At 51.8% G+C, this 17,451-nt stretch overlaps 1 protein-coding gene across 1 annotated transcript in view; it reads right to left on the bottom strand.

The window, feature by feature from the left end:
- Positions 1-668: 668 nt before the first annotated feature.
- Positions 669-17,451, bottom strand: part of LOC116938334 (ATPase GET3) — a 27,191-nt gene continuing 10,408 nt past the window's right edge. Inside the window, exons 3-7 of the mRNA XM_076064993.1 lie at positions 12,912-13,060; positions 10,196-10,346; positions 9,178-9,285; positions 6,791-6,988; positions 669-823 (exon numbers count right to left, since the gene is read on the bottom strand). Of these exons, the coding sequence (XP_075921108.1) occupies positions 704-823; positions 6,791-6,988; positions 9,178-9,285; positions 10,196-10,346; positions 12,912-13,060 (726 nt within the window). The 3' untranslated portion in view covers positions 669-703. The remainder of the gene's footprint in view (positions 824-6,790; positions 6,989-9,177; positions 9,286-10,195; positions 10,347-12,911; positions 13,061-17,451) is intronic.

Raw genomic sequence — 17,451 nt, 5'->3', positions numbered from 1 at the left:
TTGACTACCTCGCCTGGTGTACAGGAGATGTTGACTACCTCGCCTGGTGTACAGGAGGTGTGGTGATAGCGGTGGTGGTTGTGGTGATGGTGGTGATGGTGGCGATGGTAGTGGTGGTGATAGTAGTGATGGTAGTGATGGTAGTGATGATGGTAGTGATGGTGGTAGTGGTGATGGTGGTAGTGATGGTGGTAGTGACGGTAGTGGTAGTGATAGTGGTAGTGATGGTGGTGATGGTAGTGATGGTGATGGTAGTGATGATGGTAGTGGTGGTGTTAGTGATGGTGATAGTGATGATAGTAGTGATGGTGATAGTGTTAGTCTGTGTAGGGATCCAACAGGAAGGAAGAGAAAGCCTCCACTCTCTACATAGTGGTGGTGGTAGTGGTGGTAGTGATGATGGTGATGGTGGTAGTGGTAGTGATAGTGGTGATGGTAGTGGTGGTAGTGATGATGATAGTGGTAGTGATGATAGTGGTAGTGATGGTAGTGGTGGTAGTAGTGATGGTAGTAGTGATGGTGGTGATGGTAGTGATGGTAGTGATGGCAGTGATAGTGATGGTAGTGGTGGTAGTGATGATGATGGTAGTGGTAGTATCAGTCTGTATAGGGATCCAACAAGAAGGAAGAGAAAGCCTCCACTCTCTACATAGTGATGGTGGTAGTGATGGTAGTGGTGGTAGTGGTAGTAGTGATGGTGATATCAGTCTGTGTAGGGATCCAGCAGGAAGGAAGAGAAAGCCTCCACTCTCTCCACTCCACGAACTTCGTGTGGCAGCAGCGGCAGCTTAACGATGTGGAAGTCCTCGTACAGATCCTCCATCTACACACACACACAGTTACACACACACACACACAGTTACACACACACACAGACATACACACAGTGACACACACACACACAGTTACACACACACACAGTGACACACACACACACAGACACATACAGATCCTCCATCTACACACACACACAGTTACACACACACACAGACATACACACAGTGACACACACACACAGTTACACACACACACACAGTGACACACACACACATACATAGACACATACAGATCCTCCATCTACACACACACACAGTTACACACACAGTTACACACACACACAGACATACACACAGTGACACACACACACACAGTTACACACACACACAGTGACACACACACACATAGACACATACAGATCCTCCATCTACACACACACACAGTTACACACACGTAGTTACACACACACACAGTTACACACACAGTTACACACACACATACAGATCCTCCATCTACACACAGACACACATAGACATACACACAGTAACACACACACACAGTTACACACACAGTTACACACACAGTTACACACACAGTTACACACACACACAGTTACACACACATAGACACACACACAGAGTTACACACACATAGACACACACATAAACACACACACACAGACACACACACACACAGATCCTCCATCTACACACACACACAGTTACACACACATAGACACACACAGACACACATAGACATACAGACAGTGACACACACACACAGTTACACACACACATAGACACACACACACAGTTACAGACACACACACACATAGATCCTCCATCTACACACACACAGTCACACACACAGTTACACACACACACATACAGATCCTCCATCTACACACACACATAGACACACAGTTACACACACACATACAGATCCTCCATCTACACATACACAGTTACACACACATAGACACACACATAGACACACACACAACAACCGCCATTCGCCACTAAGTGGCGGTGACGTCACCACGATGCTTGTGCCAGGCTATGTGCACCCTGAGGCCACGTGAAGTGTCGAACGCCCGCTGGCAGGAGGTCACGGGGCAGACCCAGGTGCCACGGGTCGACTGACTGAGATGACTGGCTGATGCACCACCTGTGCCCCCTACTGTGCCAACCTGCTGTGGTTTAGCCACCCGGCGCTCCGCTCGTTGTTGTGAGCGTCGCTCCTCCGCCCTCCGTTGTTGTTGGAGGGCGACTACCTCCAACTGCCCAGTAGCATCCTTCACGAGCCTCCTCCACAGAGGCCGATCTTGACACCGCTGGTACCAGTCATTGGCAAGTCCACTCAGCTCCACGTCCTCCTGTACCACATCACTCCATCTCTTCTCTAGCCCGTGCCGCGCCCGTTTAGCCCCCTCAATCCGGCCGAACAAAAGCTGTTTCGGCATGCGGTGGCTGGGCATGCGGGCTACATGACCCAGCCATCGCAGCCTTGCCTGCCGGAGGAGCTCACCGATGGGACCTTGCCCAGATCTTTCAAGGATTTGTGAGCTCCTCACACAATCCAGTCTGGTTAAACCCAGGATGGATCGTAGGCAGGCCAGTCTAAATGTTTCTAACCGGCGAAGATGCTCCATTAGGGGGGTCCACGTTTCGCAAGCGTAGAGAAGGGAGGGAATGACCGTGGCCGAGAAGACCTGAAGCTTAGTGCGGAGCGACAGACCAGGTAGCTTCCACACAGCGTTACGCAACCGATGAAAAGATATTGCCGCTCGACTGATTCGGAGTGAGACCTCTGCTGTTAAACTGGTGCCAGTCATAAGCACACTGCCCAGGTATGGGAAACTCTCCACTCTCTCCACAACTGCCCCATCACCGATTGGGAGTTGTGGGGGTGGAGTGTCCGATGGTACAAAATACCCAGGCAGGTGCTTGGTTTTGGTGGGGCTGATGGTAAGGCCCCACCTCTTAGTGGCACGCTCCAGTCTCAGCAGCAGCGTCTCCAACTCCTCCTCTGACTGAGCAGCTATTACCAAGTCATCAGCATACATAACGTGGTTGAGCAATAGGGAGCCATCCCTTGACCGCACCCGGGCATCGATTAGCCTCCCATTATATCTGTACCATATGGAGATTCCCCCGGTACAGCTATTGAAGGCTTCACGAACTACGTGGTCAAAATAGATGTTAAATAATGTGGGAGCCAGAGGACATCCCTGTCGCACCCCAAGGTGTACAGGGAATGGCTCTGACTCCCGGCCACGTAGTTTTACCCGGGCCCGCTCACCATTATGAAGGTCCTTAATGATCGTGAGCAGAGGGTCAGGTACTCCAAAAGCACGAAGAACGACCCAGAGCCCCGGCCTACTGATGGTATCATAGGCCTTGACCAGGTCAATAAAGCAGAGATGTAGGTCTTGTTGGAATTCCCTACACCTCTGCTGTAGCAGACGGACAGAAAATATGGCATCTGTGCAGGACCGCCCTTTCCTGAAACCGCATTGGGGCTCCGCAAGCCTCTCCTCAGCGTGCCTGGCGAGGCGATGCTGAATAATCCTTGCCAGGACCTTTCCCGGCACACTGAGGAGTGAGATGCCCCTGTAGTTGTTACAGTCTGTGCGGTCCCCCTTCTTAAAAAGGGGGACCACCAGGGCATCCTTCCAATCCTGCGGAACCCGTCCAGTGGTCCAGACTGTTGTTATGATGTCATATAGGGCAGTCTGACTGAGTGAGCGACTGACTGGGTGAATGAGTGAGTGACTGAGTGAGTGACTGAGTGAGTGACTGACTGACTGAGCGAGCGACTGACTGAGCGACTGAGTGAGTGACTGAGTGAGCGACTGAGTGAGCGACTGAGTGAGCGACTGAGTGAGTGACTGAGTGAGTGACTGAGTGAGTGACTGAGTGAGTGAGTGACTGAGCGACTGAGTGAGTGACTGAGTGAGTGAGTGACTGAGCGACTGAGCGAGCGACTGACTGAGCGACTGAGTGAGCGACTGAGCGAGCGACTGAGTGAGTGACTGAGTGAGCAACTGAGTGACTCACTGACTGAGCGACTCACTGAGTGAGCGAGCGACTGACTGAGTGAGTGACTGAGTGAGTGAGTGACTGAGCGAGCGAGCGACTCACTGACTGAGTGAGCGAGTGACTGACTCACTGAGTGAGCGAGTGACTGAGTGACTGAGCGGGCGACTGAGTGAGCGACTGAGTGAGCGAGCGAGTGACTGAGTGACTGAGTGAGTGACTGAGCGAGCGACTCACTGACTGAGTGAGCGAGCGAGTGACTGACTGAGCGACTGACTGAGCGAGCGACTGAGTGAGTGACTGAGTGACTGACTGGCTGAGTAACTTACTGACTGACTGAGTGAATAAGTGAGTGACTGAGTGAGTGACTGACTGAGTGACTGACTGACTGACTGAGTAACTGAGTGAGTGACTGATTGACTGAGTGACTGATTGACTGAGTGAGTGACTAAGTGAGTGACTGACTGACTGAGCGACTGTGAGTGAGTGACTGAGTGAGTGACTAAGTGAGTGACTGAGTGACTGACTGAGTGAGCGAGTGACTGAGTGACTCACTGACTGAGTGAGCGAGTGACTGAGTGACTCACTGACTGAGCGAGCGAGTGACTCACTGACTGAGCGAGCGAGTGACTCACTGACTGACTGAGTGATCGACTGACTGAGTGACTGAGCGGGCGACTGAGTGAGCGACTGAGTGAGCGACTGAGTGAGCGAGCGAGTGACTGAGTGAGTGAGTGAGCGACTGAGTGAGCGACTGAGTGAGCGAGCGAGTGACTGAGTGAGCGAGTGAGTGAGTGAGTGACTGAGCGAGCGACTCACTGACTGAGTGAGCGAGCGAGTGACTGACTGAGCGACTGAGCGACTGAGTGACTGACTGGCTGAGTAACTTACTGACTGACTGAATAAGTGAGTGACTGAGTGAGTGACTGACTGAGTGACTGACTGACTGACTGAGTAACTGAGTGAGTGACTGATTGACTGAGTGACTGATTGACTGAGTGAGTGACTAAGTGAGTGACTGACTGACTGAGCGACTGTGAGTGAGTGACTGAGTGAGTGACTAAGTGAGTGACTGAGTGACTGACTGAGTGAGTGACTGAGTGAGTGAGTGACTGAGTGGCTCACTGACTGAGTGAGCGAGTTACTGAGTGAGCGAGCGACTGAGTGAGTGACTGAGCAAGCGACTGAGTGACTGAGCGAGTGACTCCCTGAGTGAGTGAGTGACTGAGCGAGCGACTCACTGAGCGAGCGAGCGACTGACTGACTGAGTGAGTGAGCGACTGACTGAGCGAGTGACTCACTGACTGAGTGACTGAGTGAGCGACTGAGTGACTCACTGACTGAGCGAGCGAGTGACTGAGTGACTGAGTGAGCGAGTGACTGAGTGACTGAGTGAGCGAGTGACTGAGTGACTGAGTGAGCGAGTGACTGAGTGAGTGACTGAGCAAGCGACTGAGTGACTCCCTGAGTGAGTGAGCGAGTGACTGAGTGACTGACTGAGCGAGTGACTGAGTGACTGACTGAGCGAGTGACTCACTGAGTGAGCGAGTGACTCACTGAGTGAGCGAGCGAGTGACTGAGTGAGCGAGTGACTGAGTGAGTGAGTGACTGAGCGAGCGAGTGACTGAGTGAGTGACTGAGCGAGCGACTCACTGAGTGATCGACTGACTGAGTGAGTGAGTGAGCGACTGAGTGAGTGACTGAGTGAGGGAGCGACTCACTGACTGAGTGATCGACTGACTGAGTGAGTGAGTGACTGATCGACTGAGTGAGTGACTGAGTGAGGGAGCGACTGACTGAGTGATCGACTGAGTGAGTGAGTGAGCGACTCACTGAGTGAGTGAGTGAGTGAGCGACTGACTGAGTGAGTGACTCACTGACTGAGTGAGCGAGCGACTGAGTGAGTGAGTGACTGAGCGAGCGAGTGACTGAGTGAGCGAGTGACTCACTCACTGACTGAGTGATCGACTGACTGACTGAGTGAGTGAGTGAGCGAGCGACTGACTGACTGAGTGACTCACTGAGCGAGTGACTCAGAGTGAGCGAGTGACTCACTGACTGAGCGAGCGACTGACTGACTGACTGAGTGAGTGACTCACTCACTGACTGAGTGATCGACTGACTGACTGAGTGAGTGAGTGAGCGACTGAATGAGTGACTGACTGAGCGAGCGACTGAGTGAGTGAGTGAGCGAGCGAGCGACTGAGTGAGTGAGTGAGCGAGTGACTGAGTGAGTGACTGAGTGAGTGACTGAGCGAGTGACTGAGTGAGTGACTGAGTGAGTGAGTGACTGAGCGAGCGAGTGACTGACTGACTGAGCGAGTGACTCACTGAGTGAGCGAGCGAGTGACTGAGTGAGTGAGTGACTGAGCGAGCGAGTGACTCACTGAGTGAGCGAGTGACTCACTAAGTGAGCGAGCGAGTGACTGAGTGAGTGAGTGACTGAGCGAGCGAGTGACTGAGTGAGTGACTGAGCGAGCGACTCACTGAGTGATCGACTGACTGACTGAGTGAGTGACTGATCGACTGACTGAGTGACTGAGTGAGCGAGCGACTGACTGACTGAGTAATCGACTGACTGACTGAGTGAGTGACTGAGCGAGCGAGTGACTGAGTGAGTGACTGAGCGAGCGACTCACTGAGTGATCGACTGACTGAGTGAGTGAGTGAGCGACTGAGTGAGTGACTGAGTGAGGGAGCGACTGACTGAGTGATCGACTGACTGAGTGAGTGACTGAGCAAGTGACTGAGTGAGCGAGTGACTCACTCACTGACTGAGTGATCGACTGAGTGAGTGAGTGAGTGAGCGAGCGACTGACTGACTGAGTGACTCACTGAGTGAGTGAGTGAGCGAGCGACTCACTGACTGACTGAGTGATCGACTGACTGAGTGAGTGAGCGAGCGAGCGAGCGAGCGACTGACTGACTGAGTGACTCACTGAGTGAGTGAGTGAGTGAGCGAGCGAGCTAGTCACCTGGTCCAGGTACTTGCTCTGTATGCGGTGTCGCGCTTGGCAGAGCTTGCACGGCTGTGCCAGGCACGGGGTGACCAGCTGGTTGACGACGATGTTGTGAGTGTCTATCTGGCACTTGGACAGCTCCTGAACCAGCCGCTCCGTCTCGTACAGGGACAGGAACTCGGCAATGCAGACGCAGACAAACGTCGTCTGCTCCTGAGCACGCAGAGAGACGCGGAGACACACGGAGAGACACACTCAGAGAGACACACACAGACACACAGAGAGACACTCAGACACTCAGAGAGACACTCAGAGAGACACTCAGAGAGACACACAGACACTCAGAGAGACACTCAGAGAGACACACACACAGAGAGACACACACAGAGACACACACACAGAGAGACACTCAGAGACAGAGACACAGAGACACACACAGAGAGACACGCAGAGACATACACAGAGAGACAGACGGAGAGACACTCAGAGACACACACACAGAGACACGGAGACACAGACACACGGAGACACAGAGACACTCACAGAGACACACACAAAGACACACACAGAGACACACACAGAGACACACACACAGAGAGACACTCAGAGACACACGCACAGAGAGACACGCAGAGACACAGACACACGCACAGAGACACATACACAGAGACACACACACAGAGACACACACACAGAGACACACACACAGACAGAGACACTCAGAGACACACACTCAGAGACACTCAGAGACACACAGAGACACACGCAGAGACACACAGACACACGCAGAGACACACACGGAGAGAGACACACGCAGACAGAGACACACAGAGACACACAGACACACGCAGAGACACACACGGAGAGAGACACACGCAGACAGAGACACAGAGACACACAGAGACACGCAGACAAACGTCGTCTGAGTTGGTGAGCGAGTGAGTGGGAAAGTGAGTGAGTGAGTGAGTGGGTAGGTGAGTGAGTGGGTGAGTGAGTGGTGAGTGGGTGAGTGAGTGAGTGGTGAGTGGGTGAGCGAGTGAGTGAGTTGGTGAGTGAGTGGATGAGTGAGTGGTTGAGTGAGTGAGTGAGTGAATGAGTGGGTGAGTGAGTGAGTGTGTGTGTGAGTGAGTGGTGAGTGAGTGAGTGGGTGAGCGAGTGAGTGAGTTGGTGAGTGAGTGGGTGAGTGAGTGGTGAGTGAGTGAGTGGGTGGGTGAGTGAGTGAGTGGTGAGTGAGTTAGTGAGTGAGTGGTGAGTGAGTTAGTTAGTGAGTGGTGAGTGGGTTAGTTAGTGAGTGAGTGGTGAGTGGGTGGGTGAGTGAGGGGTTGAGTGAGTGGGTAAGTGGGTGAGTGAGTTAGTGAGTGAGTGGGTGAGTGGGTGATTGAGTGAGTGAGTGGGTGAGTGAGTGAGTGGGTGAGCGAGTGAGTAGGTGAGCGATTGAGTGGTTGAGTGAGTGAGTGGGTGGGTGAGTGAGTGAGTGAGTGGTGAGTGGGTGAGCGAGTGAGTTGGTGAGTGAGTGGGTGAGTGAGTGGTTGAGTGAGTGAGTGAGTGGGTGAGTGGTGAGTGAGTGAGTGGGTGAGTGAGTGTGTGTGTGAGTGAGTGTGTGAGTGAGTGAGTGGTTGAGTGAGTGAGTGGGTGAGCGAGTGAGTGAGTTGGTGAGTGAGTGGGTGAGTGAGTGGTTGAGTGAGTGAGTGGGTGGGTGGGTGAGTGAGTGAGTGAGTGGTGAGTGAGTGGGTGAGCGAGTGAGTGAGTTGGTGAGTGAGTGGTTGAGTGAGTGAGTGAGTGGGTGAGTGGTGAGTGAGTGGGTGAGTGAGTGGGTGAGCGAGTGAGTGAGTGGATGAGTGAGTGGTTTAGTGAGTGAGTGAGTGGATGAGTGAGTGAGTGGATGAGTGAGTGAGTGGTTGAGTGAGTGGATGAGTGAGTGAGTGGGTGGATGAGTGGATGAGTGAGTGGTTGAGTGAGTGAGTGGTTGAGTGAGTGAGTGGTTGAGTGAGTGAGCGGCTGAGTGAGTGAGTGAGTGGATGAGTGAGTGAGTGGGTGGGTGAGTGAGTGAGTAAGTGGGTGAGTGAGTGGTTGAGTGAGTGGTTGAGTGAGTGAGTGGATGAGTGGATGAGAGAGTGAGTGAGTTGGTGAGTGAGTGGGTGAGTGAGTGAGTGAGTGGTTGAGTGAGTGGTTGAGTGAGTGAGTGGGTGGGTGAGTGAGTGAGTGAGTGGTGAGTGAGTGGGTGAGCGAGTGAGTGAGTGGATGAGTGAGTGGTTTAGTGAGTGAGTGAGTGGATGAGTGAGTGAGTGGGTGAGTGAGTGGTTGAGTGAGTGGATGAGTGAGTGAGTGGGTGGATGAGTGGATGAGTGAGTGAGTGGTTGAGTGAGTGGTTGAGTGAGTGAGTGGTTGAGTGAGTGACTTACAGGATCTTTGAACTGCTCGCTCACTGAGCGGATGACCGGTAGCGACTCCTCCAGTTTTGATGCCAGCTGATCAGCATTCATGTCGCCTAGACCCAGCATGGTGCACATCTAGAACACACACACACAGTCACACACACAGACACACACACACACACAGTCACACACACAGACACACACACACACACAGTCACACACACACACACAGACACACACACACACAGTCACACACACACACAGTCACACACACACACAGACACACACACACACACAGACACACACACAGTCACACACACACACAGCCACATAGACACACACACAGACACACAGACAGTCACACAGTCACACAGACACACACACAGTCACACAGACACACACACACAGACACACAGATATACACACACACACACAGATATAGATACACACACACACAGACACACACACAGCCACACACACACAGTTACACACACACACACACAGTTACACACACACACACACAGTTACACACACAGACACACACAGACACACACAGACACACACAGACACACACAGACAGACACACACACAGACACACACAGACAGACACACACACACAGACACACAGACACACACACACACACAAAACAGGCACATACGTACATACACACGCAGGGGTGACTGTGTGTTTGTACCTGTGTGTGTCTGTGTGTGTGTGTCTATGTGTGTGTCTGTGTGTGTGTCTGTCTGTGTGTCTGTCTGTGTGTCTGTGTGTGTGTCTATGTGTGTGTGTCTATGTGTGTGTGTCTATGTGTGTGTGTCTATGTGTGTGTGTCTATGTGTGTGTGTCTATGTGTGTGTGTCTGTGTGTGTGTGTCTATGTGTGTCTGTGTGTGTGTGTGTCTATGTGTGTTTGTCTATGTGTGTGTGTCTATGTGTGTGTGTCTGTGTGTGTGTGTTTATGTGTGTGTGTCTATGTGTGTCTGTGTGTGTGTGTGTCTGTGTGTGTGTGTCTATGTGTGTGTGTCTATGTGTGTGTGTCTACCTGCGATATGAACGGACTGATCTGGCTCTTGATCTTCATGAGCCTGCCCAGGCCACGCTCCACCACCGCTGGGAAGTTGAGCAGGCGGAGGGTGTGGCCTGTGGGTGCGGTGTCAAACACCACCACCGAGAAGTTCATCCCCTTCACTAGCCTGTCACACACACACACACAGTTACACACACACACAGTTACACACAGTTACACACACAGATATACACACACACACAGTTACACACAGATATACACACACACACAGTGACACACACAGTGACACACACACAGTGACACACACACAGTTACACACACAGTTATATACACAGTTACACACACAGATATACACACACACAGACACACACACAGACACACACACACACAGACAGTTACACACACAGTTACACACAGATACACACAGACACACACACACAGACACACACACACACAGACACACATACACACAGTTACACACACACATACACACACACATACACACACACAGACACACACACACAGACACACAGTTACACACACACAGACACACACAGACACAGGCCACGCTCCACCACCGCTGGGAAGTTGAGCAGGCGGAGGGTGTGGCCTGTGGGTGCGGTGTCAAACACCACCACCGAGAAGTTCATCCCCTTCACTAGCCTGTCACACACACACAGTTACACACACACACAGTTACACACACACACAGTTACACACACACACAGTTACACACACACACAGTTACACACACACACAGACACACACACACAGACACACACACACAGATATACAGTTACACACACAGTTACAGTTACATACACACACAGTTACACACAGTTACACACACAGTTACACACACACAGACACACACACACAGTTACACACAGATACACACAGTTACACACACACACAGATACACACACACACAGATACACACACACACAGTTACACACACAGTTACACACACAGTTACACACACAGTTACACACACACACAGTTACACACAGATACACACAGACACACACACACAGACACACACAGACACAGACACACACACACACACAGTTACACACACACACACAGATACACACAGTTACACACACACACAGTTACACACACACACAGTTACACACACACACAGTTACACACACACACAGTTACACACACACACACAAATATATACACACATACACACAGATATACACACACACACACACAGATATACACACACACAGATATACACACACACACACAGATATACACACACACAGTTACACACACACAGTTACACACACACACAGACACACACACACAGACACACACACACACAGATATACACACACACAGATATACACACACACACACAGATACACACACACACAGAGACACATATACACACACACACACACATATACACACACAGATACACACACACAGACAGATATACACACACACATACAGACACACACACACACACAGATATACACACACACAGATACACACACACACACACACAGACACACACAGAGACACACACACACATATACACAGATACACACACACAGACACCGACACAGATACACACACACACATACACAAATACACAGACACAGATACACACACACATACACAGATACACACACACAGTCACACACACAGATAGACACACACAGATACACAGTGATAGTGATAGTAGTGGTAGTGATGATAGTAGCAGTAGTGATAGTGATGATAGTGGTAGTGATGATAATGGGAGTAGTGATGGTAGTGGTAGTGATGATAGTAGTGATAGTGGTGGTGATAGTGATAGTGGTTGTGATAGTGGTTGTGATAGTGATGATGATAGTGGTAGTGATGATAGTGATGGTAGTGATAGTGATGATGGTGGTGATGGTAGTGATGATGGCGGTGATGGTGGTGATGGTGGTAGTGATGATGGTGGTGATGGTGGTAGTGATGGTGATGATAGTGATGATAGTAGTGATGGTGATGATGACGGTGATGGTGGTGGTAGTGGTGGTAGTGATGATAGTGATGGTGGTGATGATAGTGATGGTGATAGTGATGGTGGCGGTGATGGTGGTGATGGTAGTGGTGATGGTGATGATGGTGGTGATGGTGGTGATAGTGATGGTGATGGTGGTGATGGTGGTGGTGATGGTGGTGATAGTGGTGATGGTGGTGATGGTGGTAGTAGTGATGGTGGTGATGGTGGTGGTGATGGTGGTGGTGGTGGTGATGGTGGTGGTGATGGTGGTGATGGTGGTGATGGTGGTGATGGTGGTGATAGTGATGGTGATGGTGGTGATGGTGGTGGTGATGGTGGTGATGGTGGTGATAGTGGTGATGGTGATGATGGTGGTGGTAGTGGTAGTGGTGATGTCTCTGACCTCATGACCTCAGCGTAGCTCATAGCCTCGTCGATGCCAGGGAAAGCGCTCAGCGCTTCCTGAACCATCCTCTTGCCCAGGCACAGGACGGTGGTGATGGTGGTGATGGTGGTGGTGGTAGTGGTGATGGTGGTGATGGTGGTGGTGATGGTGGTGATAGTGGTGGTGGTGATGGTAGTGATGGTGGTGGTGGTGATGGTGGTGGTGATGGTGGTGGTGGTGGTGGTGATAGTGATGGTGGTGATGGTGGTGATGGTGGTGGTGGTAGTGGTGATGGTGGTGATGGTGGTGGTGGTAGTGGTGATGGTGGTAGTGGTGGTAGTGGTGGTGTCTCTGACCTCATGACCTCAGCGTAGCTCATAGCCTCGTCGATGCCAGGGAAAGCGCTCAGCGCTTCCTGAACCATCCTCTTGCCCAGGCACAGGACGGAGTCATCTTCCAGGAGCTCCTCGGGGAGGTCGGCGACACCCAGGTTCGGGTCGATCTCCTGCGGAGACAGAGACACAGAGAGAGACAGAGACACAGTGAGACAGAGTGAGACACACAGACAGAGTGAGACACAGAGAGAGACACCCAGGTTCGGGTCAATCTCCTGCGGAGACACGGAGTGAGACAGAGAGACACAGTGAGACAGTGAGACAGTGAGACACAGAGAGAGACACCCAGGTTCGGGTCGATCTCCTGCAGAGACAGAGACACAGAGACAGTGAGACAGAGACACAGAGAGAGACACCCAGGTTCGGGTCAATCTCCTGCAGAGACAGAGACACAGAGAGACGCAGAGAGAGAGACACAGAGAGAGAGACACAGAGACACAGTGAGACACCCAGGTTCGGGTCGATCTCCTGCAGAGACACGGAGACAGAGACACAGTGAGACAGTGAGACACAGTGAGACACAGTGAGACACAGTGAGACAGAGACACTCAGAGAGACAGAGAGAGAGACACCCAGGTTCGGGTCGATCTCCTGCGGAGACACGGAGTGAGACAGTGAGACAGAGTGAGACAGAGACAGTGAGACACAGAGACACCCAGGTTCGGGTCGATCTCCTGCGGAGACAGAGACACAGTGAGACACAGAGACACAGTGAGACACAGTGAGACAGAGACACTCAGAGAGACAGAGAGAGAGACACCCAGGTTCGGGTCGATCTCCTGTGGAGACACGGAGACAGAGACACGGAGTGAGACAGTGAGACAGTGAGACACAGTGAGACACAGAGAGAGACACCCAGGTTCGGGTCAATCTCCTGCGGAGACAGAGACACAGAGAGAGACAGTGAGACAGAGACACAGACACACAGTGAGACAGTGAGACAGAGTGAGACACAGTGAGACACAGAGACACAGTGAGACAGAGACACTCAGAGAGACAAAGAGAGACACAGTGAGACACAGTGAGACAGAGACACGGAGTGAGACAGAGAGACAGAGAGACAGAGACACAGTGAGACAGAGAGACACAGAGAGACACAGTGAGACACAGTGAGACACAGTGAGACAGAGACACGGAGTGAGACAGAGACAGAGAGACAGAGAGACAGAGAGACAGAGACACAGTGAGACAGAGAGACACAGAGAGACACAGTGAGACACAGAGTGAGACACAGTGAGACACAGAGAGACACAGTGAGACACAGAGTGAGACACAGAGACACTCAGAGAGACACAGAGAGAGACACCCAGGTTCGGGTCGATCTCCTGCAGAGACACGGAGTGAGACAGTGAGACAGTGAGACACAGTGAGACACAGCGAGACACAGAGACACAGTGAGACACAGAGACACAGTGAGACACAGAGACACAGTGAGACACAGAGACACAGTGAGACACAGAGACACAGTGAGACACAGAGAGAGACACCCAGGTTCGGGTCAATCTCCTGCGGAGACACAGAGTGAGACAGTGAGACAGTGAGACACAGTGAGACACAGTGAGACACAGTGAGACACAGAGACACAGTGAGACACAGAGAGAGACACCCAGGTTCGGGTCGATCTCCTGCAGAGACACAGAGACACAGAGACAGACAGAGACACAGAGACACAGTGAGACACAGAGTGAGACACAGTGAGAGACACAGAGTGAGACACAGTGAGACACAGAGACACAGTAAGACACAGAGAGACACCCAGGTTCGGGTCGATCTCCTGCGGAGACAGAGACACAGTGAGACAGAGACAGTGAGACACAGAGACACAGAGAGACACAGAGACAGTGAGACAGAGAGACACAGAGAGACACAGAGACAGTGAGACACAGAGACACAGAGAGACACAGAGACAGTGAGACACAGAGACACAGAGAGACACAGAGACAGTGAGACAGAGAGAGACACCCAGGTTCGGGTCAATCTCCTGCGGAGACACGGAGACAGAGACACAGAGTGAGACACACAGTGAGACACAGTGAGACAGAAAGAGAGAGACACAGTGAGACACAGTGAGACAGAGACACACAGTGAGACACAGTGAGACAGAGACACACAGTGAGACACAGTGAGACAGAGACACACAGTGAGACACAGTGACACAGTGAGACAGAGACACTCAGAGAGACACAGAGACACAGTGAGACACAGTGAGACAGAGACACTCAGAGAGACACAGAGAGAGACACCCAGGTTCGGGTCAATCTCCTGCGGAGACACGGAGACAGAGACACGGAGTGAGACAGAGACACAGTGAGACAGTGAGACACAGTGAGACACAGTGAGACAGAGTGAGACACAGTGAGACACAGAGAGAGACACCCAGGTTCGGGTCAATCTCCTGCAGAGACACGGAGACAGAGACACAGTGAGACAGTGAGACACAGTGAGACACAGACAGAGTGAGACACAGAGAGAGACACCCAGGTTCGGGTCGATCTCCTGCGGAGACACGGAGACAGAGACACAGAGACACACAGTGAGACACAGTGAGACACAGAGAGAGACACAGTGAGACACAGACAGAGTGAGACAGAGAGAGAGACACCCAGGTTCGGGTCAATCTCCTGCGGAGACACGGAGTGAGACAGAGACAGAGAGACACAGAGTGAGACACAGTGAGACACAGAGACACAGTGAGACACAGAGAGAGAGACACAGAGTGAGACACAGTGAGACACAGAGAGAGACACCCAGGTTCGGGTCAATCTCCTGCGGAGACAGAGACACAGAGACACAGTGAGACAGTGAGACAGTGAGACACAGTGAGACACAGTGAGACACAGAGAGAGACACCCAGGTTCGGGTCAATCTCCTGCGGAGACACGGAGACAGAGACACGGAGTGAGACAGTGAGACAGTGAGACAGAGTGAGACACAGTGAGACAGAGTGAGACACAGTGAGACAGAGTGAGACAGTGAGACACACAGTGAGACACAGTGAGAAACAGAGAGAGAGAGACACAGAGACACAAAGTGAGACACAGTGAGACACAGTGAGACACAGAGACACAGTGAGACAGACAGAGACACAGAGTGAGACAGAGACAGAGTGAGACACAGTGAGACAGAGACACTCAGAGAGACACAGAGAGAGACACCCAGGTTCGGGTCAATCTCCTGCGGAGACACGGAGTGAGACAGTGAGACAGTGAGACACAGAGAGAGACACCCAGGTTCGGGTCAATCTCCTGCGGAGACAGAGACACAGAGAGAGACAGTGAGACAGAGACACAGACACACAGTGAGACAGTGAGACAGAGTGAGACACAGTGAGACACAGAGACACAGTGAGACAGAGACACTCAGAGAGACACAGAGAGACACAGTGAGACACAGTGAGACAGAGACACGGAGTGAGACAGAGACACAGAGTGAGACACAGTGAGACACAGAGACACAGTGAGACACAGAGACACAGTGAGACACAGTGAGACACAGAGTGAGACACAGTGAGACACAGAGACACAGTGAGACACAGTGAGACACAGTGAGACACAGTGAGACAGAGACACGGAGTGAGACAGAGACAGAGAGACAGAGAGACAGAGACACAGTGAGACAGAGAGACACAGAGAGACACAGTGAGACACAGAGTGAGACACAGTGAGACACAGAGACACAGTGAGACACAGTGAGACACAGTGAGACACAGTGAGAGAGAGACACGGAGTGAGACAGAGACAGAGAGACAGAGAGACAGAGAGACAGAGAGACAGAGAGACAGAGAGACAGAGACACAGTGAGACAGAGAGACACAGAGAGACACAGAGTGAGACACAGTGAGACACAGAGAGACACAGTGAGACACAGAGTGAGACACAGAGACACTCAGAGAGACACAGAGAGAGACACCCAGGTTCGGGTCGATCTCCTGCAGAGACACGGAGTGAGACAGTGAGACAGTGAGACAGTGAGACACAGTGAGACACAGTGAGACACAGAGACACAGTGAGACACAGAGACACAGTGAGACACAGAGACACAGTGAGACACAGAGACACAGTGAGACACAGAGAGACACAGTGAGACACAGTGAGACACAGTGAGACACAGAGACACAGTGAGACACAGTGAGACACAGTGAGACACAGAGACACAGTGAGACACAGAGAGAGACACCCAGGTTCGGGTCAATCTCCTGCGGAGACACAGAGTGAGACAGTGAGACAGTGAGACAGTGAGACACAGAGTGAGACACAGTGAGACACAGAGACACAGTGAGACACAGAGAGAGACACCCAGGTTCGGGTCGATCTCCTGCAGAGACACAGAGACACAGAGACAGACAGAGACACAGAGACAGTGAGACACAGAGTGAGACACAGTGAGAGACACAGAGACAGAGTGAGATAGAGAGAGAGACACCCAGGTTCGGGTCAATTTCCTGCGGAGACACGGAGACAGAGACAGAGAGACAGTGAGACAGAGAGACAGAGTGAGACAC

Source organism: Petromyzon marinus, unplaced genomic scaffold, assembly GCF_048934315.1.
Source record: "Petromyzon marinus isolate PM22_M1 ecotype Great Lakes invasive population unplaced genomic scaffold, UKy_Petmar_22M1.pri1.0 PM_Scaffold_97, whole genome shotgun sequence".
NCBI lineage: Eukaryota > Metazoa > Chordata > Hyperoartia > Petromyzontiformes > Petromyzontidae > Petromyzon > Petromyzon marinus.
This window is presented reverse-complemented; position numbering and strand designations above follow the sequence as displayed.